Source organism: Etheostoma spectabile, chromosome 9, assembly GCF_008692095.1.
Source record: "Etheostoma spectabile isolate EspeVRDwgs_2016 chromosome 9, UIUC_Espe_1.0, whole genome shotgun sequence".
Classification (NCBI taxonomy): Eukaryota; Metazoa; Chordata; class Actinopteri; order Perciformes; family Percidae; genus Etheostoma; species Etheostoma spectabile.
Genome location: NC_045741.1, coordinates 2,844,431 through 2,872,219, shown reverse-complemented (window position 1 = coordinate 2,872,219; position 27,789 = coordinate 2,844,431). Strand labels below are relative to the sequence as shown.

At 40.5% G+C, this 27,789-nt stretch overlaps 1 protein-coding gene across 6 annotated transcripts in view; it reads right to left on the bottom strand.

Annotated features, from left to right (window-relative positions):
* The window catches only part of farp2 (FERM, RhoGEF and pleckstrin domain protein 2), a 28,490-nt gene extending 1,766 nt beyond the window's left edge, over positions 1-26,724 (bottom strand). For 2 of the 6 annotated variants that reach the window (XR_004333338.1, XM_032525081.1), the window contains exons 1-25: positions 26,472-26,724; positions 25,576-25,808; positions 18,901-19,005; positions 17,777-17,819; positions 17,616-17,694; positions 17,202-17,299; positions 16,573-16,687; positions 12,253-12,400; positions 12,046-12,141; positions 11,744-11,907; positions 11,528-11,596; positions 11,328-11,385; positions 10,916-11,177; positions 5,789-5,973; positions 5,014-5,103; positions 4,123-4,256; positions 3,888-3,969; positions 3,539-3,776; positions 2,786-2,916; positions 2,644-2,712; positions 2,450-2,539; positions 2,222-2,242; positions 869-951; positions 436-554; positions 57-220 (exon numbers count right to left, since the gene is read on the bottom strand). Coding sequence is in view for 5 of the 6 variants with exons in the window: in XM_032525081.1 (XP_032380972.1) it covers positions 57-220; positions 436-554; positions 869-951; positions 2,222-2,242; positions 2,450-2,539; positions 2,644-2,712; positions 2,786-2,916; positions 3,539-3,776; positions 3,888-3,969; positions 4,123-4,256; positions 5,014-5,103; positions 5,789-5,973; positions 10,916-11,177; positions 11,328-11,385; positions 11,528-11,596; positions 11,744-11,907; positions 12,046-12,141; positions 12,253-12,400; positions 16,573-16,687; positions 17,202-17,299; positions 17,616-17,694; positions 17,777-17,819; positions 18,901-19,005; positions 25,576-25,776 (2,844 nt within the window). In the remaining variant the exon portion in view is untranslated. The remainder of the gene's footprint in view (positions 1-56; positions 221-435; positions 555-868; positions 952-2,221; positions 2,243-2,449; positions 2,540-2,643; positions 2,713-2,785; positions 2,917-3,538; positions 3,777-3,887; positions 3,970-4,122; positions 4,257-5,013; positions 5,104-5,788; positions 5,974-10,915; positions 11,178-11,327; positions 11,386-11,527; positions 11,597-11,743; positions 11,908-12,045; positions 12,142-12,252; positions 12,401-16,572; positions 16,688-17,201; positions 17,300-17,615; positions 17,695-17,776; positions 17,820-18,900; positions 19,006-25,575; positions 25,809-26,471) is intronic. The other 4 variants (XM_032525085.1, XM_032525083.1, XM_032525082.1 and 1 more) reach the window with 4 other exon arrangements.
* Between the last annotated feature and the right edge of the window lie 1,065 nt (positions 26,725-27,789).

The window sequence follows — 27,789 nt, the reverse complement described above, 5'->3', positions numbered from 1 at the left end:
TGTTTATGTGTAAATGGGCGTGTACGTGTGTCTAAATGTGGGCAGAGGAGGAGTACCTCCACCGCCTGGCTGTGATCAGACATAGACACACTGGTGTTGCGATGCCAGCACACATGCATGGTGGTGTTGGCGCGGTGGTGTGTCTGTCTGTCCAGAGATGTGCGGGAGGAGTTCATGTCGTCCTCTGACTCCTGCTCCAGTGAAACCTCATCAGACGATCCTGAGGGGGGAGGAAAGGGGAGGAGGAGGTGGGACAGGAAGTTGTTTGAAGGGAAGGACGGGATTGACTTTACATTTGAATGTGTGCCATATCCCAAGGAAAAAGCTTTTTTTTTATGTTATTCAGCTGAATAAAAGTATAAATAAAAACATTCATTAAGTATTGCAGTTGTTGCACACCTTTAGGTAATACATGGAGGCAATAGAAACTCTTACGGTTTGAGTGATCGCCGAGTCCAGCGTCAAAAAAGATGCTGGATTTCTCTTGGGACTTCTTGGCCATGTCAATAGCCATGTTTAGGTCTTCAATCCACTTCCCCATCTCCACTTGAGAGCTAAAATCACAAGTGATGACAGGTTGTATATGTGTAGGAGATAGTTAAGTCTTAATTTCTCATTTCTAGTTTTTTTAGTCAGGCGGTCCAGGGGAGAAAACCTGCAGCGGCCTGTGGCAAAAAGTTAAGACAGATTCAACTTTTGGAGAAACGCAATCCAGCGTCACACAGATGGGCCCTTTAAGTGACACGCCCACCGCCGCACAACCATGCAGCTAATCACTGGAATGCTTTCATTGGTCTGAATGCGCCCTAACTTGTAGAACAATAGAAAAAAAAAATCTCACTTCACTCTCCCCCAGTCACTTTCTCACCTGGCAGCCACAACAATGGTCCTCTGAGCAGAGTAGATGGTGAAGCAGTGGGGGACCGACCACTCATTTTCACTTTCCTCAGCCTACAAACAAAAGAGAAACCCAGAAAACAGAAGCTAAATATTGGAAGCCTTCAATCTAAAAACACATTTGTTTACAAAGAATGTTTTAAGTTTAGGAATAACAAAGGGGAAACACAGTCGGAAAATGTCTGACTCAAGTCACAGACGGACCTGCCACGGAGCCTCTACTGAAACATCTGTATGCGTCTTCCAATACATCGTCCCTGAGCAAGACGCTTAACCCATAGTTGCTCCAGAGACGTGCGGCCTCTGACATACAGCAATTATAAGTTGCTTTGGATAAAAGCGTCAGCTAAATGTAATGTAACATCAGTTTGGCAAGAATTAATGTATTGCTTACATTTTATCATTTTAGATGTCCATGGTTCAATTTTGGCTTGAAATACAACTCCAAATAGTTGCATCTAGTGGATTTTGCATCTTGAGCAATCTGAGGTTTTTGGTTATTTGTGTACACAAGCATGGGAGAAGAAGGGTAGGGTTTGGGCATCCACGGGGCTGTACCAAATAGTCCGAAGCTTCATTTATAACGTTGACATTCAAATTCAAAAACAGTTTAATGTTGCGCAGTCCATTCATTATGTTTAAACCTGGTATTTCTGCACAGCGGCACATAAATATTAAGGTAAACTAATAAATGTAAATAGACTTCTTATATAGTACTTTTCTAGTCTCAACGACTACTCAAAGCGCTTTAAACACAGTACAGGAACCATTCACACACATTCACACACTGTGGCCAAGGGCTGCCGCACAAGGTGCCACCTGCCACATTTACACTCCGATGGCGCAGCATTGGAGGCATCATTGTTCAGTGCCTTGCCCAAGGACACTTCCAACATTCAACAAATTTACACATCACTGCGTAGATTTTTTTCAGACTTGTGTGACAAACTTATTACAATTACAGGTACTTCAGAGTGTTGTTTTTGTTATAGCATAAAGTAGCTATAAGACTTATGGCCCGATACTTACTCCATAATTATGTTATGGCCTTATTAGATTAGCCTGCAGCCTACGTGCATTTATGTTATCAGTTCTATTCATTAAACAAAGTTGATTTCATAAAAAAAGATAACTAATTCAACCCAATGAACCACTTTATTTAAGTGTGTAAGGGGATGATGTCATAAAAAATGAGTACAGACATTAAAAGCTCGAAAACCTTTATAGAAGCTTTGAATGTAAAAATAAAATAAAATAAAAAACTACAACATTTGGAATCAGTACAGCCCTGGGCATCCCAGCTGGCAGAGCTCAGAGGACTTACCGGTGTATCCAGCACTATGAGCTGCAGCCAGGAGTAAAGCAGAGACATGCAAAGTTAGGAGACCCAGGCCCTCCCTTCTCAACACACACATCACACGGAATACTGAAAAGCTACACATCTCTCCGTCAGGTATCACTATTCTTTTAACAGTGTACTGGAGCTCTCCGGTACTGATAAAGGCAACAAGGGCCAAAAGTTAGAAAAGGTGAACTGGAGCTATACACTCACGATCATGCCGTGAAGGGGCAGCTGGCCATGCACTTTGAACTGATTGGTCGCTGTAACACCTTTGCTTGTGTAGAGGAGCATGTCTGAGAACTGAGAAGACAACGGAACAAACATTTAGAGTGCTTTATACGTACAATGATTTATAAGTGTTGAAGCTTTACTTACAGTTTAAGACGCAGTAGATTTGTACTTACCAGGAAAAACATCCTTTGCTGCAGTCCTTTCTTGGTAAGCTTGTATAGACATCCCTCTCGTATGAACTCCTAAAAACAGCAGGTTGTCAGTTAGCCAGTTTCCCAGCACCCCCTACCCTCGGCTCCATGTCGGTGCACTCACCCTGCCTGGCGCTGTTAAGTTCTCTATACCAATCAGGTCTCTCTGCAGCTCTGTTAGCTTCTGGAAATTCTCCAGTCGGATGAGACTGCTCTGGAGCTGAGTGGCTATCTCAGCCACTTCCTTCAGAGCCTCTGGAAGGAAATAAAATCATTAATGTCTCCTAACCATCTCAACAGAGCGAAGAGAAGTTTATTTTAGAAACTCACTCAATTCATTTTGAGAAACAAACTTTTTGTACTAAAAAGTTATCAATACTTATATTTATTTTAGTTGTTTTTTACATGTTTTATGCAAAATTACTTATTCAAAATGTTTTTGCATTATTCATTGTAGAGAAACTCTAAACTAAATCATATGAGAGTCGACTAAGAATTCCTTTAATCTATGACAGGCCTAATTTCTTAATAAAGTAGTAAGTAAACCCACAAATATCCAGCTAAGTACTAGTCCCATCTCTGGAAAAGTGAGTGACGCAGCATCTACAACATGTGCGGACTTTTGTTACATTCACTCTCTCGTCACTTTGTAGGAAAGCACATTGCTATCGCCAGAGTGACAACTTTGTTCTGCTTATTTTCTGTGTAACATTAGGGCATGTTGGATGCAGCCAAACTGCGTCTCCGCTCCCACTGCAGGGAGACTTTTTTGCAGAGAGAACTGATAACGGCCCGGGAGATGGACAGTCTCGATACTGGCGTCACCACCAGTTCTTGGCCGTCTGCTTGGTGTGTCAGAACCTTATTGGAAACTCACCCTTGCAGGAGTCATGATCACGGTGGGTGGGAGAATAATGCTTGCACAGTCTCTCCAGGATGAGTTTGTAGTGCATGAGGCGTTGGATGGGCTTGAGCAGGAATGTGTTGAGGGGCAAGTAGCAGACTTTCTGCAGCTCAAACTCTTTGTACACCGTCTCAAGCTTCTTCAGCCTCTTGGTGGCTTTCTCCAGCTCTGTTAACACCTCATCATGTTTCTGCAGGAAGCTGGTGAATTCCTAAGAACAACAAGAATCACATACAGCATGAAATTAAAGGACATTCTCTGTGTTACTCAAACTTGTAAGGGAGAGGCAATGTTAATCAGAGAACTAACAATGCATTCTTACTTTTAGAGCACACATGTTCCTCAGCATCACATCACCAATCCTCTGGTAGTCCCCTTTGACGTGAGCATTAGAGCGTCCCTCCCTGAAGAAACGGGACAGACTTGGTCTTTATTAGCATCATATCAGAGGCTTCCACACCACCACCACCTCATCATCATCATCCTCATCATCATCCTCATCATCATCCTCATCATCATCCTCATCATCATCATCATCACACTGTAGGAGCACCTACCAGAGAGCCAACCTCTGGTCTAACGCCTTGAGAAAGCCTCGATGGAACTCATAGATGGGGTCTATGTTGGAGAAGAGGAGGGTCATCAGGCCTTCGGGCATGGCGTTTTCTTTGATCACAGCGCTACGAAACCACTGGGAACAGGAGAGGGACAACACGCTATTAATGCACATACCCACCTTATATATAGACTGGTATGTACACATGGTGATGCATGACAACGACAAGTCGGGTTTATGAGTTGTGGTTCAAACATGAAAAGCACATTGCCCCTTTCCAAACCTTTTTAGTGGTTTAGTCTCCAACAAATAATGACTAACACACTGTATATAAAAAAGAAATAGAAAAGCAACCAAAGTATACCCAGAGAAAAAGAAAGAATTTGGGAGTTGCAATGTTCAAATGTGTTGAGAGTTTTGTTGGAAGAAACTCCAGATTTCTTTACTCCCGTTTAAAAGACATATTACACAAAATCTCACAGCTGTTCACGCAAAGAAAGTCATCATTTACTCTGGTCTCTGCCATTATTAAGTCCTTTCTGGCTAGAGGCTGGTTCCTAATGATTTGCTGTAAGTACTTTAATTAGAAATTACATTTAGCTGTGTCAAAGTACACAGAGCAACAGAGGATAAGATGGCTATCTATAAATGGGTTAGGCTGGTTTAGCAGTTTAGTGTGAGGCGGCTGCCAGGAGTGAATACTGTATTTCTAAAAACTGGTGATTCAGGGGCGCCCCGGATAGCTCGGTCAGTATCCTGGTGGATTGACATCATGAACAAAGTACATATATGATGGAAAGAATTTTCATGATGGGAAGGTGAATCTTGTACATGGCCTTGGTAAATCCAATCAAAAAAGTAAGTAAAAAAAAAAAAGAATAAAAATACTCACCACAGTGATAACCTCGAGGTCTTTCAGGTACGTCCGCTCTGTGGTCAGAATCTCTTTGGCAATGAAGTAGGCCTTGTCGGTGGGATATCGCTGAGGGAGAAGAGGGACAGACGTTTTAAAATTGAGTGTCTTTCTGAAATAAAGACAGATTCAGCATCTGCATGACCTATTTCTCGCTTAAAATGTTTTCAGAAACACATTTTGTCTTTTTTGTAAAATATGAGATTGTATTCCGAACAAGACGCCGTGACTGTCTGGCTTTAAAATACCGGAGCTGCCAGTTTTCATTTTTGGGGCAATAATACAGATTAGCACTGCACGCTGTTATGGAGACGTATTACGTCTCCCACACGCACAGAACGTACGGTCAAGTCCGTGTCGTTTTGGTGTGTTCCAAGGTATTTTTTTTGGGACCAACTCGGGGAGACTGTCAGTTTGACTGCCTTTCCTGCCAACGGCCGGCAGTCGGGTTGGTGTTTCAGAGCCTTTAGACATCAGTCATATTTTTAAATTTCCAGTTAGCTTTTAGCAGTACCTAATGTAGAGCCCTGCAGCTTTTTAAAATTCTTAATTTCGTGATTCCAGCCATGATTTTGTTATCACGGAAACTATTGGGCTCTACATTAAAGCTGCCATTAATCTGTGAGTGGTCCCAAAAAAAAAAAAAAAAAAACACTAGCCACCAGGCTAAACAACTTTTCTTGGGGAGACCCTGTACTCTTTAAAAAGGGTTGTGAGGTTGGCGGGGTGGAAGGGTGGCATGTAAGCAGTGTACCTTCCTCCTGCCCTCTTCCTCCTCGTCTAGCTTGGCATTGCTGCCCACCTCGTTTAGGATGGGGCTTTGCAGGGGCGACGGAGCTTGGCCTGGCAGGCTGAGGGTCGACATCTGGAAGGAGGGCGACAGGCAGAGGGCATCTTTGGAGTTGAAGGGTGAGACCTGAGGGCTGTCCACGACTGTATCTGTGGAAGAGGAAAAACAGCAATTCAAAATTGAATAAAATTAAGCTCTAAATTATGCAAGTCAAATATATACCATTCTTAAAATTAGATTACAGTGCAAGGGGTTGGGGGAAGTAAAAAGAATCATGAAGGGAAAGGACTCTTCTCAAACAGGACAAGCAGGATCTTTTGAAAAGGGTGGACTTTAAAATCATACTCCTCACAAGAAGTGCAACTTAACACAATAGCACATTTGTAACAATGCTATAATATGTTGCATACAGTCAAATATATAACTTTATCTTTATATAAACCTGATTTTCCAGAATTAGGTCATTTCCTCACAGAAAGAAAACACATGCTGCACATTTTAACATAACAAGCGGGATGGTTCATCACACACATCGACCACAAATTAAAGGGAAGACGACAGAGTAGACCAAAGCAAATAATGGTTCCCACATCTTTCCCCCTGCCATTGTTTTCAGAGCCCTCTTCAAGAAGGACAAATGATGTATTACAAACTTATACAAGCCTGGCTCCATTTCTGAGAACTGGCTCTTCTACTTTTGTTCTGCCTGTGTGCTTTGCTACACAACAATTCAGAAGACAAAATAAGCAGATGAAATGTTAGGCTACTCTCTTGACTGAAACACAGGTCACCACAGCTGTTCTTCCACTTCTATTAGAGAGAAGAAAAAAGGAGTGGGGGAAGGCCAAGAAGAAAAAAAGAAAGAAAAAAAAAGTCCTCTCGACCCGGAAATAATTGCTCACGCAAAGACTTATCAGGAATGTGGTTTGTCTGGAGGGCTAATAGTTGTTTATAGTTCATCTGAAGTGCCTCACAGGGAATGACACGAGAGGGGAAGAGAGTATATGTCAGGCTCCAGAGCAGCAGGACGAGAGCTTGCTGTGGAATGACTTGGCACAAAGCCTGCGCAAACAAGGAGCACACAGACTCAGCTGGAACTAGGTCGAGGAATCTTGTTTACGAGTCCGACCCAACCCCCAACAAAAGTTTGCTGCCCTTAAATATAAAGGCAACATGCATCGACTTGTTGCATTTAGGCTTCTTTTTCTTACTTTACAATGACGAGCACTCCATATTAATAGTATAATTAACTTTTCTACAAGGACACTCCAAATCCCTAAAATAAAAAAGAATGGCTAATGTGAGGAGCAGTCAGCAAAGACCATTTGAGGTATGTATGCATATTTGCTTCAGCATGTGAAAGCAGAAGAATTGTATACACAACATCTCCAGTCTGGTGTCTGGAATACAACCACCAACCCCTAAAGGGTCACTTTCTTCTCTCACATGTGAACACTACAATAGGATTTGGGCCCAAAGACAGATTGCAGGTTAAACTTTACCCGTCATGATCTGGACTGTGCATATTCTTTCATTCAGTCGTTGTATGCACGTCTGACACCACTGGGGTTTCTGTTAAAGCAGTTAAAGTAATGACATTCCCATTACGTCTTTGATTTCGGTCTACATCTGGGAAAGAATTTTAAGTCTGACATTCATGGTACCCAAAAGTGATTACTTTATTCTTGAGAGTAAAACATACACACATTAAGTACAGGTTGTTGATAATAAGTCAGTATACATGTTCAGGATTAAGTGATGATGATTACTTGATGGCGTTAGTGCAGTTAGCTTAGCTGGTTATAGTCATCAGCCCGACATTAATTCAATCTTTAGTTGAGATGTGGGGGGGGGAAAAAAAAAAATCACATGGCAGAAAAAGAACCAAGTCAAAAACAAGAAAAAAAAGCCATCAAGGCAACCAACTCGTTCTAATGGGTTACTGATCGCACATGAAACTAAATGTTCCACACACTCCAAGGTGACACAGGATCAACTGTTCAAACTGAAACCGTGTTTGTGGCTAACTGCTATCCTTCAAAATGACAATGAGAACAGAAACTTAATTTAGATAGCCCCTTTCCCACATAGATGTTTACCAGAAAGATCCTAATGCAAGTAAGAAAAGTAAACAGGAATGTACACCTGAGATACGTGTGAAAGCATGTTGCATGAAAAGAAAATTAAGTGCTTTAAGGCCCCGCGAGACTAAAATGTAAAGAAAAAGCAAATGTTGCAAAAGCCAAGTGAAGTCTGCATTCGGACATGTGAGCTCAAATAAAAAGGATGATTTGGTAGACTGTTTTGAGGAGGAAATGAAAACCAGTAATGAACAAAATACTACTGATTAGTTTGATATCAACACAGTATTAGCTTTTTAGTTCTATGGCACAAATAGCAAATGTTTTTTAAGACAGATTTGACAAGACCAGACACTACAGACATCTCTCAGAGGTCTGGTGGTTGGGCAAAAAAAATTAAAACGTTTTAAAAAGCTATGCGCATGCTACGTTTTAGCAACTAACAACGTGACACGTGACTATCATTCCTATACCAATAATTAAAAAACATTGAAAAATCCCAGCTATTATAAAAGTACTGAAAATTCATCGCTACTGTGCAAAAGACCGTTTCCTTATAATAAACAGAATAACACCTGTTGGTACCCTGAAGATAGCTTCAGCCAAAACATTCGAAGGCCAAATGCCAGAAATGAAACGCAACATCAACCCCTAGGCGTGTCCTGATGCTTCAATAAAATCCTCATCTACTCTATCCAAAGGGCTTCCTAGAAGTTACGTTAATACGTTTGAATTATTAGGAAGTATTACTGTCTCAGACACTATTATACATGATTTACTAACTGTTGCAGGTGTGCTACAGGAGCACAGTCACTTACGTACATGCAAGATGATACATTCATTCTGTAGAAAGTGGTGGTAACAGTGTACTTAATGGCTCATTAGTACAATGCTTACATTCTTTAACTTTGCTCATCATGAGGCAAAAATGGTAGTTGGTGTCTATTTTGGTGAAATTGTTTTTTTTTAATCCTTCGGACATCATGAACCTACCAAAGGGATAAGTACATGCTGACAACTACTTCAGCCAGCAGATGTCACTGAGGCACATGAAGTGGCTCCATGTCTTGTCTTTTACATACACGAAGCCTGTAAGGATCACTGAACCTGGGCGACTTGCAGTTTTATTTTAACCCTGAGATAAGAAACTAATCAATGATTACCATCTGCTGGAAAACTGTACACTGCACATGCAGTACCAGCTAAGAAATGAGATTTAAAAATCAGATAATGATTATTATTACTTTAACAAACAATGGTAGTATATTTTTTAAGTTTTAAGAAAATTAGGATATACATTTTTGAAGATTACTTGTTGATCAAGTTATTGTAAAAAAAATATGAGTAGAAATCATAAAAAAACTAAAACATTACTTGGTGCAAAACCATATTTTTCTAACATCTTGAGTTAAATGTGCATGTATTCAGCAAATCTAACAATACATTCCTGTGCCAATGTGTTTGGAAAAAAAAAAAAGCACTTGAAACTTAAAGCTTCTAAAAAGCACAACATGTTTATGCATTTTGGATGAATCCCTAGGGGGCTTCAGAAAATGCCAATAAACATTTGCTCTAAATAGGCTGAATGTTGGAAATAAGATAACTCAAAAAGGCTAAGAAAGACTGTCATTCAAGAATCTCATGAAATATAAGGCCAACAAGCTTCATGAGAAGACAGTGATTTAAAAAGAAGAAAAAAAAAGCACCATAAACTGGCCATGGTAGATGGACACCAGGTCAAACCACTGATTCAAACTAAAATAAAAGTGCTGCTATTATAAACAAATATATGAAAAAGTAGATGTATCCCGCCACTTATCAGTACAGAGAGCTACACTTTAACGCATGTGACATTTAACAAGTCTACACAACAAAGATGTGCATCAACACTAAAGAGTGCAGGCTCTTGGAAACTGACTCGGACACCAGCTGTAAATGTATCAGCTTCACATCTTTGCCATCCTACGTACCTAAAAGCTTTCTGAATGTCAAAAGGGTTGTTTAGACTAAGGTTAAACTGTATTATATCAGAGATTGATGTTGCTGCTTATCATCATTATTAATTATTAAGTGCTGTAACAATATGCGATTTACATTTTAATATGAGGGGATCCAGAGGGGTCTGAGAGTGCCATGGCCTGCAGGTTGTGACACTGTAGGAGGAAACCCTCTATTCCACTGCTCCCCGTAAGCGGATTACTGTAAAACAGGTTCTGTTCAGGGGGAAGGACACTGTCAGAGCCCCAGTCGGAGTCTGAATCGGAGCTGCCATTCCCAGAGCCCTCAGTGGCCGTGGGTGGGTAGCTGAGTTGCTCAAGCTGTTCTACCAGGTCATTGAACTGCATAGCGGAGCTGCTCTCAGATCGCACAGAGTACGCAGGGAAGTTGACCATGGAGCTGGCCTCTGACTGGATGTCAGAGCCTGGCAGGCGAAGCGAGGAGGAGTCAGTGCCTCCATAACCCACCGAAATAGACTCACCTGCAGAGCTGAGCCCCAGGTTGTCCAGGGAGCTGCACTCGGAGCGGTTATTAACCAAGGAGCTGGTCTCAGAATTACCTACAATGCTATGAGGGAAAGGATTGGTATTCCCATTCAGGTCCTCAATGCCCACAATAAAGAGCCTGTTTTTGCTGAGGTCAGATTCAGCCACAAAATCAAACTGGTCTACTTTATCATCAAGCCCAAAAGAGTAGGCCTCGGCCCCCCCACCATAAAAAGACATTTCAGTGGGATCATCATCTATGAACTCCTCTGTGACGTGCAGAGGCGAGTTAGACATTGAGAACATGGGATTCTGTTTTGTACGCAAAAGCTCTGCCTCAAAAGCCTCAGGTGTAAGAACCCCCTTTCTCTTCCCTGCACCCCCTCCCACAGAACACCCAGTTCCCCTCCTCCCACCATGCCCATTATCCTCATTGCCATTTTTGGAGGGCTGTGATTGGGAAGTGCCACTCTCTACACACACAAATAAGGGGCTGCAGTCTCCTGCTGCCTGATTGCTAGGGGCACCTTGAAAAATGTAGTGAGATGGGGAAGCAGCCTTGATGGGTTCTTCCTTCGGAGGGCTGGGGGGTCCGGTAGCTTGCAGAGGGGACTGAAGCTGCTGTTGCTGCTGGGGAGGTGCGGGAGACCGGCTCAGCGTGGGAAAAGGCTGTGGCTGAGTTTGAAGTTCTGTTCGCGGGGGAACGCTGGAGATGTGCGCTGGGTAGAAGGACACAGTAGTGGAGAAGGGGGAGCCTGGGGCCCTGAGGCTGTCATTGAATGACAAGCTCTGAAACAATTTAACACAGACAGGACAAGGAAAAACAGAGTGAGGGAGGAAAAGGAAAGTAGTTAAGGGCCAGGATCATTGTATTAGTTTATTAATTATAGCACAAAATGTGGAACGTTTTAGTTTGTCGGACCCTGTGGCACCACTGACCTGTTTTGGCACATCTGTGGCTAGGGAGCGAGCAGACATTCGTATTTTACTGTTCCTCCTGAGCAAGAAACAATTTAATGACAGAATTATTATTATGAATGTAGTGCGCAAACATTTCTCAGTTGATACCAAAAGAATAATAATGGAAACAACTTGTCTTTCTGATAAACAGTGTATACACTGTATATAGAAACACACACCTCTGGTATGGAGTTCTCTTTGCTCCATTTTCGCGGGCATAGTCCACAAGTTGCTTCTGGGTCCTTCCACTGACAGAAAGAGATCGGAATTAAAACACCGAGTACTGACACAACAGAAACATTTTTTTTCGTTTCACTGCACAAGAAACCTCAAGGTTCCTACAAATAAGCATTCAAGATTACATATGCCTTTGTTTTTATGTCAGTGTGTGATACCTGTATCTGAAGGAAGAGCCTCTGGTGAAGAGGATCGTTTTGGATTTGGGTTGGGGTTGGTCAAACAAACGGAAGAATGAGTGGTATTCCACACAGATCTTCCAAAAGATTTTACATTGGTCTCGACTGGCCATCATAAACTCAAGAGTATCCTGATGGGGGCCCTAAAAACAAACATTCAGAGAAAGACAATGAACTCACACAGCAAATTGATGGGGATTCTGAGACATCCAGACAAAATAACAGACATTCAACATGGGCATTTCCTAAATAAATATGTTTATCACTTCCTTAGTACGTACATGAACCTCTGGGTGGAGCTTGATAAGGAACCGTTTTCTCTTGAAGCTCAGTTTGCGAATCTTGGACCAATTGAAAGTATTTATTTTTGTGTGGCCCTGTGAGGAAAAAAGGGAATGTTAAAAGAAAGTAACCTTCAGCAACATTGTTATGGACTGCAGAACACGTCAAACAAAACACAGCATGCATGGTATCAGAACACCGGTCACCTGAAAAACCTGAAGGCCCATATGAGCAACAGCCAGATTAATTTTGGTGCCTTCTCGGTCAGCTGCTGGGTGGAAGCGGACACCATACATCTCCAGTTTACGGGCAATCTCCAGGATTTGGAAGTCTGATTCAGCTGGAGTCTGGCCCCTGCAGTAGACAATATGTAAAACATATCAACACTTGTTCAACAGAATGTCCTCTTTTATGTGAAGCACTTTGAATTGCCTGGTTTCTGAAATGTGCTATATAAATAAAGCTGCCTTGCCTTCATACTATTATTAACATTACTATATGTCCAAATAGTCTAGACAAGCAGAGTTTCACATGGCTCAATCCTTAGGCCTCTTTTATTTAACCTTTATACGGCTATTATACAAAAACAATTACATAACCATTAGCATTTTGCAGACACTCATTTAACTGAATTATTACACTACACAAAATAATTAATAATATTCAATTAAAGAAAACACAAAAAAATCCAGAGAAAAAGGAAGAACAGCAAAGGCTGTGCTCATCTCAACCCTTTGAAAATAAAGAATAGTAATGCCTTTGCCCTTGGGTAATTTGACTTAAATTTGAACAGCAACATCTCAATAACACCAAAAACACCAATTCTTAAAGTGCACATATTATGTTCATTTTCAGGTTCCTACTTGTATTTTAAGGTTGTACCAGAATAAGTTTCATTTAAAAAAAAAAAAAGCACTATATTTGTTGTAGTGCACATTGCTGCAGATCCTGTTTTCACCCTGTGTGTTTAGGTCTCTGTTTCAGCTACAGAGTGAGACATCTCACTTCTTTACTATCTTTGAAAAAGTGTTTGTTTCATAATATGGGCCCTTTACGTCACTGCACTGGTTTCCAGTGTGTCATTGAATAAAGTTTAAAATATTGTTGCATAACATAAAATCCAAAGCTCCCCACTAGTAACGTTGCACTTACATTCTGAACTCACTTCTATTCATTTTAATATAATTTAAATACGCTTTAAGATAAACAAACTAGGTTGGTAAAGTCTTGTGCTTTAATCCCTATTTAATATACTTGATGCAATATATAAATCATTTTGAATTGACATTGTGTATGTTAACAATTGTAAACCTTAAACTTATAAGTTTAATAACTATCGTTGACCAGGCTTTCAAAACATAGTTTGGAGCCTTAATTGTGTCCATCCTGCAATCTGTCTTTTTTAATTAACACATAATAATTCAACAAAGATCGTATCATGACTCATTTGCAGAGTAGTTTGTACTTAAATCCCTTATAACTTCGAGGATTTGAAAGGCATTATTTAAAACCCTGTGATTACAACCAAACAGTATGTTAGAAAGACATATCCATCCAATCATCACCACATTCTAATTTTGTTCATCCGTTAAGCGTTAAAATCTCCTTAGGGCCCTCCTGCCCCACTGGCCTTATGGCTAATAGACCGGCCAGAGCAGGGGATTAAGCCAGGGAACTCGCTGCTTGTGCTTCCACACTGGCAACCAATGGAAGAGATTAGCAGAGGTCTTTAGAGACGCCCAATACACTTGGTTGAAAAGAGCCCCTATTGGTCAATGGATAGTACTGAGCAAACAAGGAGGCTGGTGGAGAGAAAAGTACAGCGAGTGGTTTTGCGAGACTCTAGACTGTGAAATAGGGTAAACCCTGTCATTATGGTTGTTTAGCAAGAACACAGTTGTTTCAGTTCATCATAGGTAACACTAAACATTTGGGATTAAAACCACATAAAAAAGTGACATTGACAATGTGCCACTGTTTACAAAAACCAAATTCATGTGATACCCTGTGGGATAAAAAAAAAAAAAAAAAAAAAATGTTAGACGGTCCAAATGGTTGGAAGCAGCAATGTCTAATGAAGACTCAAAATGTGTAGTTTGTTCAACATTTAGCTGAGAAAGTTTAGGAAATAGTGGCATCAATTTGTAGTACACCCAAAACGTTCAGCTTGTGTTCTGGTGTGCTGTTGTTATAGAATTATAGTTTGCTCTTCTTATGTAAAATATGCGGCTCTGGTAAATGTTTGTGATGGGTCATGCTTTGCTAACACTAGGGGTGGAACGATACACATGTTGAGACCGGCGTCTCGGTTTGGTACATGAGTTTACATGGGGAACACACACAATAAAAATAAATAAAACTAGCGTGTTAATAAATTAATGTAATGTGGAACTACTGTTAGACACACGTTTCTTAGATACACCTGATCTGTAGACCCAAATTAGCTCTGGAGCTATGTAGCTGCTAGCTGAGCTCCGCCTCGGGTCCAGTGAGTGAGTTAGAGCTAGTAGCACACCAATATGAACGAGTTGTGAGTAGCAACCCACAAGAGTTAGAGCAGTGGTTCCCAAACTTTTTAAGCTCAAGACCCAAAAGAGAAATTTGGTGTCTCCCCGGGACCCAAATTTACAAAAATACCCCATAAAACATCTCCATTTTTAAACTGTGGACAAAAGACAGAACAAACCATGAATTTAAATGTATATGAAGTGTATTTACTCCATTATAAAAGTAAACAAAAAGAGAAAAGGTCTCTATTCTCCTTTCTGTGTCTCACCCCTTTCTCAACTCATGTTCTTATCCCCTCCTAGGATAAGAGAAGAGAGAGAGAGAGAGAGAGAGAGAGAGAGAGAGAGAGAGAGAGAGAGAGAGAGAGAGAGAGAGAGAGAGAGAGAGAGAGAGAGAGAGAGAGAGAGAGAGAGAGAGAGAGAACCCCCCCCCCCACAGCATCTGAGCTGAACAGACCAGTGTAGCAAAAGAGAACGCTCATTCACATCAGACTGATTACGCCAATTGGCGACCCAATCAAACAGGTCTGCGACCCATTTTGGGTCCCGACCCCAAGTTTGGGAAACATTGAGTTAGAGGAACCGCAGGCCTCTTTAAGATTGCAAGTTTGGGAAAACTTTGATTTCCTAGTCAGTTCCAGTAGTACAGGCAAGAGAGTGGTGGATAAGACGAGGACTGTGTGTCGGCGTTGTTCAGCAGTTGTTGGGTATGTGAGTGGAAATACATCCAACATGCTAACGCATATCCGACGCGTCACCCACCGAGATGTGCCAATCACTGGAATGAGACAAAAAAAACTGTCCAACTTCTCCCCCCTACAGTGCTTAACCAGCCTTTAGATACAAATAGAGCCCCCCCCAAAAAAAAAAAAAAATTAATACAACATGCCATCCCGTCCACACAAGGCAAACTGTAGTCCCTTCCATATACAACCAATCACGGACGTTGATAGAGCACAAGTTGTCAGCTGCACCCTCCCCTAGCTGATTGTGTTATTTTGTTTAGTTAGTTACAGTGGTTTACTCTTTACATCTTACTTTACACACTCAGGGGAACGACTGTATGACACTAGGCGGTACATGAACAAAAAAAAGAAAAAAATTGGCTTCTGCATTTTGGTTTTTGCTTTTCCCTCCATTGTACCGAACCGAGGTAGGAACCGAACCGCAACTTCTGTGTACCGTTCTTCCCCTAGAAAACACCGCCTATTGTATGTGAACAGACATCGCGGTTGTACAGGCCTATGATCCTGAACTGAGCTGTGTCCACGTCACAGTAAACTGGCTTAACATCTGGCCAGTAGTTGAAAGTAACAGAATCACATTCTCTTGTTACGCTAAAGAAGTTCTCTTAAGTATACCTGTACTTTTAAATGAAACCATTATAGTAACTGGTACTATACTTTATTTTTTTTTACTTTACTTTTTTTTTTTTACTCAAGACTTCATTTCACATTTTAGAAAGGAAAAAAGCCCATGAAAAAATATCAAGAACTGTGCACAAGAGAGTTGAGTAGATATGCCCAGTCTGTGACAGAAGAATCTACTGGCTGCCTGGGACTCCATGGTCTATTTTGTGGTAGCATTGTAAAATCTGCAGCAATAAATGTGTACCTAGTGGCATTAACAGCATCTGGAAGAGGTGTTAACTTTGTTACTAAGGTTAGGGAAAGACCGATACCTCCTTGTTTAACTGAAACTTTTACTTTATGTAAACATGACATTGTTAAGAATGTCTTAGATTCAAATACTGAGAGTGTAACGGAAGAAAATATGAAGCCCCAACCAAACTATTTTTATACTGTTTTTCCTGTCTATACTGTTTTTTTATACCTTTTTTGTAAGCTTCTAAAAACTGCTGCTGGAAATTTCTATTTCCTTGCGGGAGTCATCCCAAAAGAATCAATAAAGAGAAGTCTAAGTCTAAACTGGCGCAAGCAGGTAATAGAAAGGTGGATCGATAAGGCAATGCAGAAATACAAACAAGATCACACAGCTTTAGCTCAACATTAAACTTACAGGTGCCTGCGGTGGAGCTCCATAATCCTCTCCTGCACCTTCTCTTGGTAAGGCAACAGCTTGGTCAACCTCAGGAAGTCCCTGTCTGCTAAATCATCATAGTCGCCAATCTCCGCTGTAGTTTAAAGATAAGCAAAACATTGTTTTTGAATGTGTACATCATGGTAAACACAGATTAAGCAAAGTCCATTGGCTTGATTTTGAGTGTGCACAATGGTTTTATATCAATAATTAAAGAGTTTTAAAAATTAAAGCTGCAAGGGGGTAGAAAGTAAAAAAACAAAACAGAAATAGAAGTAGAGCGAGCTCTCTTCCTGCAGCTCCCCTCTATTTAGGACTACAAGAATTACACTTTGCTCTTTGGTTAATTTCTAAAACGGTTGTAATGAGTTGTTGTTGTTCAACTGTATGGTCATTTTGGAGGCTGCAGTTTGTAGTGCGGTTGAATTGTGTTGTGTTATACTGACTGATGTTTCAAATATTTTGTCATCCCCATTTATATTAGTGAGGGTACACTAAATAACAGAAACAACAACTTAATCCTCCTAATCAAAGAAACAAACAAATGAATACAATTTTGATTACTGGACAACCAAAAACTGAAGTACAAAATACAAGCTTGAACATACACTGGACGAGGTGAGAGGCCAGCAGAGCTCCAGTATTTTCTGTGCAAATCAACATGCCCTCCATCAGATCTCGTTTCATCTGCAGCGAGAATAAGTACCTAAAAAAAAAAAAAAACTAATGTTAAAAACTAACTAAATGTCATGCAGGCCTTCACAAAATAACTTCTCAAGTCTAAAATGTCACAATGTATTTCTTAAATTAAAATAAATACATGCATTGATTATTTCTGACTTATTGCAGCAAAGCATTCAAAAGAATTTCACAAACATTATGGGGAGGACAAGTATTATAGTGCCCTGAAAGCCATAATCGTGAGGTTCTGGAAAAACAAAAAAGAAATGTGTATTTTCTAAAGCCCCTCTACAAGGGCATGAGATAAACGTAATATCCAGTAGGAAATTACAGTCACTGACCTTGTGTACTCCTCCTGCAGTTGACCGGGGTCTGGAGGAAAGAATTTCACTGACAGTCTAAAAAGCGTATTTGCTGGTCCTAAAAAACATGAAACCAGATAATCAGCACACAAGCACATTTTCATTAGGTGGAATTTGAGCTAATATTTCAGCTGACTTACTTCGAGCTTGTCTAATAACAGGTTTTGTGGGTTCAAGCCAAACCTGAAGAAAGAAAAAAAAAAAAATTGTTGTAGCTTGACAATTATGAGAAATTAAAAAAAAAATGATGTTCACGGCTCTACTGCAAATGACTCCATTACTACACAGTGATTGTATTGGATTCTAGATGGTACTGTAGTAGAGAAATGTGGCAATGTCGTGGGCAAAAACTGGCTTCACTGGCTCACTGTAGGAGCCTGCTTGCTCCGTTACATCTGGGCCTGATTGAGGGAGGAATGTGCTCGATCCAGACAGATATATTGAGCAATTGGTATCAGCTGAAATTCGCCTATATATTTTACTCAGTTTATAGTTAACAAATGTGTTGTTGGTCAATGTTCAAACAGTTTAGTTTATATTTTTTGGAGTAACTCTACTTTTGTATGTGGCAAAGGAACCACTAAAAGAAAAACAGAGCTTCCAAAGTTAAATGCATTTGAACTTTGACCTAGATTGTCATTTACCTTTTTGGTTAGAGGGATTTAGTTGTGTGTAGTTGTAGTTGCTGTTGAACTTTAAACATAGTGACCGGCTGTTGTCATAAAAGCGCCTCTGAAAAAAAAAATCACTGCAGAGCAATAAATGTACCGTGTACTGCAGTAGTGGTTTTCAATGCTCTTGCAGTTGAATGTATGAGCTAAAAAGCCAATGGGTCAACACCGGCTCCATCCCCTTTAAAGAAGATAAACAGTGTGTTTAATATCTCTTCTCTGTTGCTTTACAAAAAGCCTGTAAGTGGTCTGGAATTCCACTTATGTTTCTGAAAGAATAAAACATTGGAAAGACTGACATTTGTGTAAGGGCACTTGTGCCAGATGAGTTCAAAATGTTCCTAGATTATATGCTGCTCAGTCACTGAACTGTTGAAAGCTAAAGAAGAGCAACTGACCATCTCCGCGCAAAAGATTTCTAAATTAGTCAATTGTCAGCCAGTCGTGTTGTTAACAAGCTGTGACCTTTGAGCATTAAAATGCTGGCGGCCTTTGCTGGTCAGTTACTAACAATCAACTTGCATGTCTGTTCCTGGATGTTCAATGTGTTGGTTTCAAACAGGAAACAAAAGACACAGCTGTGGTGTACGTACCCAGTTCATCTGCATGTTCTGAAACTCGAGGCCAAAGTAATCACTCTCTATGAGGTTGCCTCTCCGGAAAACCTCAGAAAGGAGGACCTGTCCAATAGCTTTAGGCTGAAAGGAAAAAAACAGAAAAAAAGTTTTGTTTTCATCACTATGCCGATACAAAGACCCTAAAAGCCAACTGAAGATGATATGATACATCTTATGATCTCAATGGACAGAGAAATTGCATGGCTTTGAGTAAAAAGCTAAATAAAAATAAAAAACAAGTTTGAAGAACAATATAGCTTAGCAACCTCATAGTTTATTAACAAACAACACTATGAAAATCATCTTTGGGCTGAGGTGAGAACAACCATGCTTGTGTGAGCACAGAATAAACGCCTGTCTGTGTGGTGTAGAAAATATTTGGCATCTGTAAATGATCTACTTCATGTCGTTTTATCGCTGCCTATGTTCCATGTGTCAATTCAAGTGGCCTCCATGACCTGGATGAGTAAGTAAACTACAAAAAGCGTGTCCTACTGTACATTTAAACGTTATCTGGCCCTGTACAGAGTGCAGCAAAATCACAAGCAGCAAATCTGCAGAAGTTTACCTTCTCGACGCTCTAGGGTTTGTTTTGACTAAATGAAGAACTAATTACTATGTACTAAGCACACACTGCACTTGAGGTTTGGGAGCCTAGCCTGTGACTTTTGGAGAAAATTATAGCCCGAGACATCTGGTTGTAATGTAAAATAGTATTTTTAAAAGCCTTATAAAAAGAATTGCTTTGCATTGGCCAAAGTAAAACATTACAACTCTAAGAGCAGCAGGAGATTTACTGTAGTTAGTCTTTTCATTACTTTGATACAATCATATGTTCTGCATTCACACAATCTATAAATTGCAGGTGATACCTCCTGACACAACATCCATAATTTAGGAATCCACTGTAAAAAGGCCCTTTTTCCATGCATTTACAGTGTCTGATTACAGCTGACATCAACCACAGAGCAAAACCCGGTGTGTTAAAATACTTTGTCTGGGTTGTCTTTGAGTTCAGGCCAAACATGCATAAGTATTCAAAAAAGTAAACGGTGGCCAAATGTAAACATCATTTTGAGTGATTCTGTCTCAGTTTGACTGGTTCAGTGGGGTTCAGAGTGAATGCAAATTCAACAAAGACAATGCAATCACATACTAAGCTACTAAGCAGAGCACACGGAATCACCGTCTGAAGTGCTGCGTACTGTAAACTAGGGGCGGCTGTGGCTCAGTGGTAGGGCAGTCGCCTGCTAGGTTGGTAGTTTGATCCCTGGCCCTGCAGTCCCATGTGAAAGTGTCCTTGGGCAAGACACTGAACCCTGAGTTGGCCCTGATGCTGCACCATCAAAGTGTAATGTGTGTGTTTTTCTGATGGGCAGGTGGCACCTTGTACAGCAGCCTTGACCACAGTGTATGAATGACGAATGGTGCCTGCACTATGTGAAAGCGCTTTGACTAGTCACTGAGACTAGAAAAAGGGCAAAACCACATCTTCAGTGTGGATTAAGAAATGTCCGTCTAATAATCCCTAATTTTCCTGTAAATTTTTTGAACGTTCACCTCTCAGTTGTAATTTAAGGTAAATCCAGAGTAAATTCAGGTTAACCAGTGTTTTAACTGCAGATTTAAAGCACAAAGAGCTAGGATAAACCAGCTAAATAACCCTCATGATCGCTGCTCAGAAATCAAAATATATCCAGCTCTTTGCTATCTTAAAATGCTTTATTTACCAAGCTGTGAAAAAGGTGACTGGTTTGACAAGAAAACCAGAAACACAAGGTAGATTAGAATAAACTGATTTATTTCCTCAGTGTGGTAGTCATGCGCAAAACTACTTTGACTGCTGTGGTGTCAGAAGCCCCTCCTTTGTGTTACTCATTAACCCTCAGCCGGAACGTAACTGCGTTCACAGCACTACAGTCTGTAGGGAGAGTAAAATCCTCCGCTAATACATTCAGCTTTATCTTCCACAATCTGAGAGAGAGGGAGGACAGTTTCACAGAGATTGCTGCCAGACAGCTGGCAAAGAAGGACAAGGTACACTACTGTAAATCCCCCTCATATCCTCTTGCATGAATGTACAAAAAGTAAGCAGTGTAGTGGCTGCAGACAATTATACACTAAATTTCCCTGGTTTTATATCCTGAATAGTTTCTAAATGGAATTTTATCACAATGCAGACCTGTGCAGATTATTTCCCTTCAAACAAATTCCTCTTACCGCTGACCACTTTGACTTATCTGTGTCTGCAATTAGTTACTGTGCAAACGGTTATTATACCACCCTTTAAATATGGCATTTCCACATTCACTGAACAGAATGACACCACATGTAAACATCATATAAATGTCAAATGTATTCGATATGTGGAGCTAGTGAGCTCATGGCCTGGCAGAGAAGCATATCCAGAGAGGTCAAATGGAGACATAAACACCATGACATGTAAATCAATATTATCTGGGATATTAGTCAATTTTTTTTTTTTACTGTCCATTATGTACATGATAGAAACTTTGATAATTGTATACTGAAATATTTGGGTGTGACTGGTTTGTCAGACACAATAATCATAAAAGATGGTACCTTGGGCTTTGGGAAATTGTGAAGAGCAATTTCCTAATTCTGATGTTTTATAGACCATAATACATTTGAAAAGATTAATACAGCTACAAAAACAATTTGACAGCTCAATTGATAATGAAAATTATTGTTAGTACCAGCCCCTCATGGTGCATCAGAGAAAAGTAAAATGTGAATCCCTTTGAATTTAGTTTATCACGATTAACATTACCAAATGATAATTTCTCCATTTTAAGGGGTGTACATGTTTTCTTAAAGTCATCCTAACAAACTTAAATTTTTTTTATAAAAACATTTTTTTTTAAATCACTGAAATCATTTGCAGTTTGTTCACACCAAACGTGTGGTCAGTGGGTCACCCAATCAAGCTTAGAGAGCAGCAGGGATTATAGCTAACAGATGTTTCTATGGGAGACAAATCTTCCCGTGTGTGTGTGTATGTGTGTGTGGGCACACAAGGGCAGGGTTTTTAACAGCAGCTAGCTACAAGGGAGGACTGCCCTTCTCATGCAAAGCAAATGAAAAACAACAACAACAAAAACACAAAAACACAGGTAACCCAAAAAATATCATCCAGCCTAATTTAAATCATCGGCTTGTGTGTACCTCGCACGACAGGTTAAGCAAGGTTCACCAAACAGCCGTTGATACTCTCCAGCTCTAGTAGAACCTCCTACTGACAGCAGGGGTGTGTTTGGGCTTGTATTTGGCACAGTGGGATGCACATTGTTAAGGCCTTGCCACTAGGAGATTTCCTGCTGACATACATTTTAAAGCTCTGCACACCAGTGGCCACTTTTACAAGTCTGTGAGGAGACATCTCAAAAGATCAACAAGTTCTTTGATGCTTTTTGTAAATTATTCTCAACATTTTAAATCTTTAGTGCGGATTTATTTTCACTACCTGACTTCGGGACACATCTGTGGCCAGGGCATTTGTTGGCAGATAAAACACCAAACAGTGGTAATCAGGATCAGGTGTTCAAATGCCTTCAGCTCAGGTCATCTGTGTAACCCAGATACTTTCCAAAAGTAATCTTGGCCTCCAAAATACAGAAAAAGAAATAGGTGGGACCTGCTCGAGTGGTGGTCAATCACTCCCAGCAGCAAAATAAAACATCAGAACTGTAACATGAGATCTGTAATGTGCAGAGCACATGAAACAAGTCCTTCTATGCACAGCTATTAGATTGTGTGGTTACTTTAGTGAACCGTGGGATAGTGAGAGTGCTTGGTAGAGATGAGAGTTGAGTGCTCAGCTGTAGTGGTGTAAGAGTTCTCCTTTTTTGAGCATGCACATGAAACAAACACCCAATTCCGCTCCCTTGGTTTCAGACATAATTATACTTTGATCATCCCCAGCTATACTAGTCTTATATTACTATATCTCAAACTATTGCAGGATGCTCAAAACAGCATTTAAAAAGACTATGAAACAGAAGTATCTTTTTTCTTCTACATCTTACCAAACAAGTAACATGAGCATTGATCATTCACAACTGACTAAATCAAACATTCTGCTACAGGCCAGTGGTTGAATTTCCAAACTTTCGGCAGGGCTTCACTTCTACGTGTGTCCCCCTCCCCCAACACCCCGACTCAAACTTTGTACTGGCCATGACTGCTGCCTCTAAACTGCTCTTTTAACACCAGAGGCTGCCCCTCTGTCTCACCCCCCCAAACCCACTTGGTTGTCAACCTTGCGATTTATGTGCTTGTTTGCTAACACTAAAGCAAAGCCTGCCCGGATCCCCTCCTACCAGTGCTTCAACTGTAGTCCATTTTCAAACAACTAGGTTCTACATCACACCCTTAGACTTTTTTGCGAGTTTTGAGCTGGAAGTTAAGGCCAGCAAAGGGGCTGGCCGAGCTGGACAAAAGAAGCCTGTGTTTCCCTGCCCTGCTGGCCCTGCCTCCCTGTCCAGAAACCACAAGGCTGAGCTTTCTCCTGTGCTGGCTGTGGGAGGGGTCTGTGGACATGAGCCATGCGAGCAAATGTCTGCTACTGATGATGACCATGCTAGGTACCTGCAGAAGATGAAGGCCACAGATCAAAGCACACAAGGTCTGATCTGATTTGTCTGTTGTAGTTGCACACTAAAGACATTAGATGACCCTAAATACATTTATTCAAATCACACCATATGTCCACAGTTCTCCATTCTCATGAGATTATATCTGTAATGCATAAGGTTCAAAAGGTATAAAAGCAAGACAAGCCAGGACCAAGTGTCTACTTGTGTGTAAGAGTGACACATTTTTGACACGTGTGTATTTGTGTACAGTCAACAGTGAGAGCGGCGGATAATGGCAGATGATAAAGACTTCACACAGATGTATAAGGCAGCTGAGCAATCAAAATGCCACAATGAGGGGAGCCTTTGCTTGAAGGCCACAACCATTTCAAAAATTCAACACTGCAATTCATATCTATTTTTGCATTCAGTTTCTATTAGAAAAAAAAGTCATGCTGCTTCATTCATTTTCTTCCTTTAAATCAGGGATTGTGGTCACATTGACATACAACTAATGATGATATAGCACAGGGGCAGTTATTTTTAGGTTAGGATTAAACACAAGTCATGTAGTGGAAGTATAGCTCCTCTGCAGTCACTCTGTGCATAGACATACACGCTATTCTCACACCAGCCCACTACTCTTCAGTATGAATGAACAGCAATATTAGGAAATGTTGGGCAGTGGTGAATAACAGAGCCTCACAGAGGCCATCTTGTTCTTAGCAAACCACAGTCTGCATTACAACAGGATTGCCGTCATTCCCCTTTTGTAGCCATGTATTTCTGTCTGCCACCTCCTATCAACACCAGGTCCACAACTTATTTTGAAATCCCAGACCAAGTTCAGTTCTAAATATTGTAAAACTAAAACATACAAATAAAAACAAGTGTCTGTCAAATTCTATTAGCTTACAACTTTGAGACAACATATGGTGCATAAGATTTTGAAATGTTAGTCTCAGCAGTGTCCCCAAATTACATCTGCCAGAACAGTTACTGTTGTGGCTACAAAAGGATTTAAAGTTAAATACACTAACATATTCTGATAGAATTAGAAGCCCCTAAGTCTAGTTATATTACAGTGCAAATAAAAACTCCTCCCCATCAATCATTGACTTGAATCTTCATTCATTGCCATTTGATATTCCCCCCCCCCCACAGCAAATACAGGAAACTCGCTCTGATATAGGGGCTTCCTTATTGCTTCCTATTTGCCTTCTGAATGACTCCAGCAGCAATTTGGCAAGTAAACACGGGAAAGCACTTTAACAGTGTGGATCTCAAAGTGTGTCAAATTGCCAGCCTTTAAAAAGGGATAAACTTCTCTGTGAAGTAGTTACAATAAAAAAAGGAAACTCAAATGCTATCGTTCTTGTTACAGATTCCCTTGTGTTAAATTGTTGCTCACAACTTCAAAATGTCAGTGTAATTTGCCAAGCACTGTATGCTTTATATCATTTTGAAATAGCTAGCAAATAAAAAATGCATTTAGCCACTATGGTTTTAGTGATGATGGCAGAATAAGAAAATCCCCATTTTGGAAACCGTGTCCTGTCACTCCTTTAGTGTAAATTAAATGAGGATAGAAAATGTTATTGTGATGCTATTCCAGCATCCTCCACACTGAGGAATATACATGTTGATCTGAACTGTTTTCTTGAACAAACAGTCTGAAAAATAACTCCATTTAATTGAATGCTAAATGTAAACATGTACAAGATTTAGTCCTGGATGGACACATTATTTACCTCCCTGTTGGCTTTGGAACCGCAAGTATTAAATACTGCTTGGGCTTTGAGCAGAAATCACAGCCAATAAACTAAAAAAGTGCCCTGGTGAGTTACACTAAAATTACCCGAATAAGAAGCCTTAAGGAGGAAGGGATTTCAGCACCAAAGCCATGTGGCAGCTGTCACCAACCCAAGCCACACGCACACAGGGACTACGGTCAGATGTAGCCTGCTGTGTAACAAACTGCAGACTTATCACAATGTAAATAAAGGAGGATGTAAGAAACACAATAAGACTGTGCAAAAGTTGAGTTGAAACTTACGTCAATATCAAAGAACTCCTGGGAGTCGTCCAGCCCCTGCACACGGATTTGTAGTTCTCGCCCATGACCTTTGCTCCGGGTGGTCATGTTGCCACTGAGGCTCTGGCCCGGCTCCAAAGTGCTGATCCCAGCATTGAACTGGGCTCCCAGCCTTATGCCAGGGGTCTGCAGGGCCCGGTATGAACCCTCAATATCCCCCATTACTGCTCGAAGCAGCTCCCCCCACCTCACTCCTGCAAACACAGGGGGGACGGCAAGCATTCAGACGCTTTATGCAAAACATGACTTACTTTTTCGGTTAAAGTAATGTCTTATTTGGTCTAAGATGTGCAAATTTAGCATGAAAATGTCAATGTTGTAGGTTCACTTGACTTCAGATGATGGCTGGTTTATACAGTTTCATTCTAAAAAAAAAGTAGTCCGTTTACAGTAGACAGGTGAGGCTCATTGTTAATACGCGTAACACACATTCTTAATATATCTACGTAGCATTAAACAAGAGTAAAGGTTGAAGGAAGTCTACTAAAAAAAGACGACCCAAAGGTACAAAACGGAACGACGGCAGACCGACTTTGCTTTTATTAGCGTACGTTGCATGCATGTGGGCCTAAGTGGGTCAGCGAGACTTTGAGAATGAGAATGTTGCAGTTACCAACATTTTAAAGCGAGAAAAAAAACACCGAACGACGTTCAAAACCCCACATACCTCAAAAGACATTGAAGTGAGCTTTATTTTCATTTGAGAAATGGAGCTCATTGGATAACGTTAACGTTAATAGTTTACCGACGAGAAGCGAAACGAAGTATATTGATAACCGAGTTTTCTTTCTAAAAAAGCAGTCATACTAGAGTTTGCAAATGGGATAAATATGCCCATAAAGTAGCATTAAACTTACCGTTTTGTCCGTATCGAAACTAAATGCTAAAAGTTTGTTACACCGAAAAGGACACTACTCCAGTCCATGACCGTCGTCGTCCAACGGAGCGCGTACTCAGACTAGTTTGTCATTGGCTAAAGCAGTCTCGTTCGTCCTACCATTGGCTCAAATGTGGCCGAGGATTGGAGCCTGAGAAGCGAAGATTTACCTTCCTCAACTTTAAATAGCCCTGAAGGATGGAGAACATACTCGTGACACGTTTTAACAGTTTATTATCTCATGACCACTTGTGTTTAATCCGATAGTCGAGGATTGTCAACATCCGGAGGAAAAAAAAGAGTGTTTTATCTGATTAGTTTTATCTAATTTGACTCACAAAGCTAAACAACCTGTGTGTGTGTGTGTGTGTGTGTGTGTGTGTCTGTGAACCTATATGTCGTCAAACGTTTCAAAGTTGCATTAGTCCGACATCAATCACGGTGGATGTGTTGTGTAGTTTGCACTCCGGTCTGTTGCTTTGCAGGATAAGAGTCAGATTGAAGTTTTATCACGAGGAAAGAAAGAAGTCATTTCTGACATTGTAATGGAGCTCCCCCTGCTGTTTTCTTTAAACTCAAGAACAAAGTTGCATTGAATTTATAAAATCCCATACCTCAATCTTATAGACCTATGGCTATACGTTGTTCATATATATATATATATATTATGTGTGTGCAAAAATGTAGCAAACGTTACATATATCATACAAGTTATATAGTCATACATTGCATATGTTTCTAATATATGGTGTTTGAATATACTTTACAGTGCCAGATTGTGGGTCCGTCTCTGGAAAGCATGTGAAAGTGTAAATTCAATTAGCCTACTATGGATGTTTTTGGTCCTAAGAAAAGGGATGTTTTGTGTTATCCTTGCTTCATAAAGGATATTATAAGATTATCATCACAAGTGTTAACAACACATGCAATAACATAAGATGCAGACATAATACTGCAATAATGAATTGCCACATAACAGAACATTTTTAGTGAACCTATTTAGTGTAAACGTTATTGCCATACCTGGTAATTATTTTCAGGGCCAAGGAGTGGAGCATATCCCAGCATGCAGTGGGATGAAAGTAGGGTATCTGCTAGGTCGTAGGTCCATCACGGGGCTTCTTATCTACTTCATCTCTACATAGAAAGCGCTCATCCGTTTTTTTTGCCATGTTGATAGATGATCATATCTGTCGGGTGTGTCAGAGAGGAGGATGCTGTCCAAACTACTTGTCATCTTGGACAATGTCTCCCACCCACTCCATGGCTTGCTTCTCACACACAGGAGCACTTTCAGT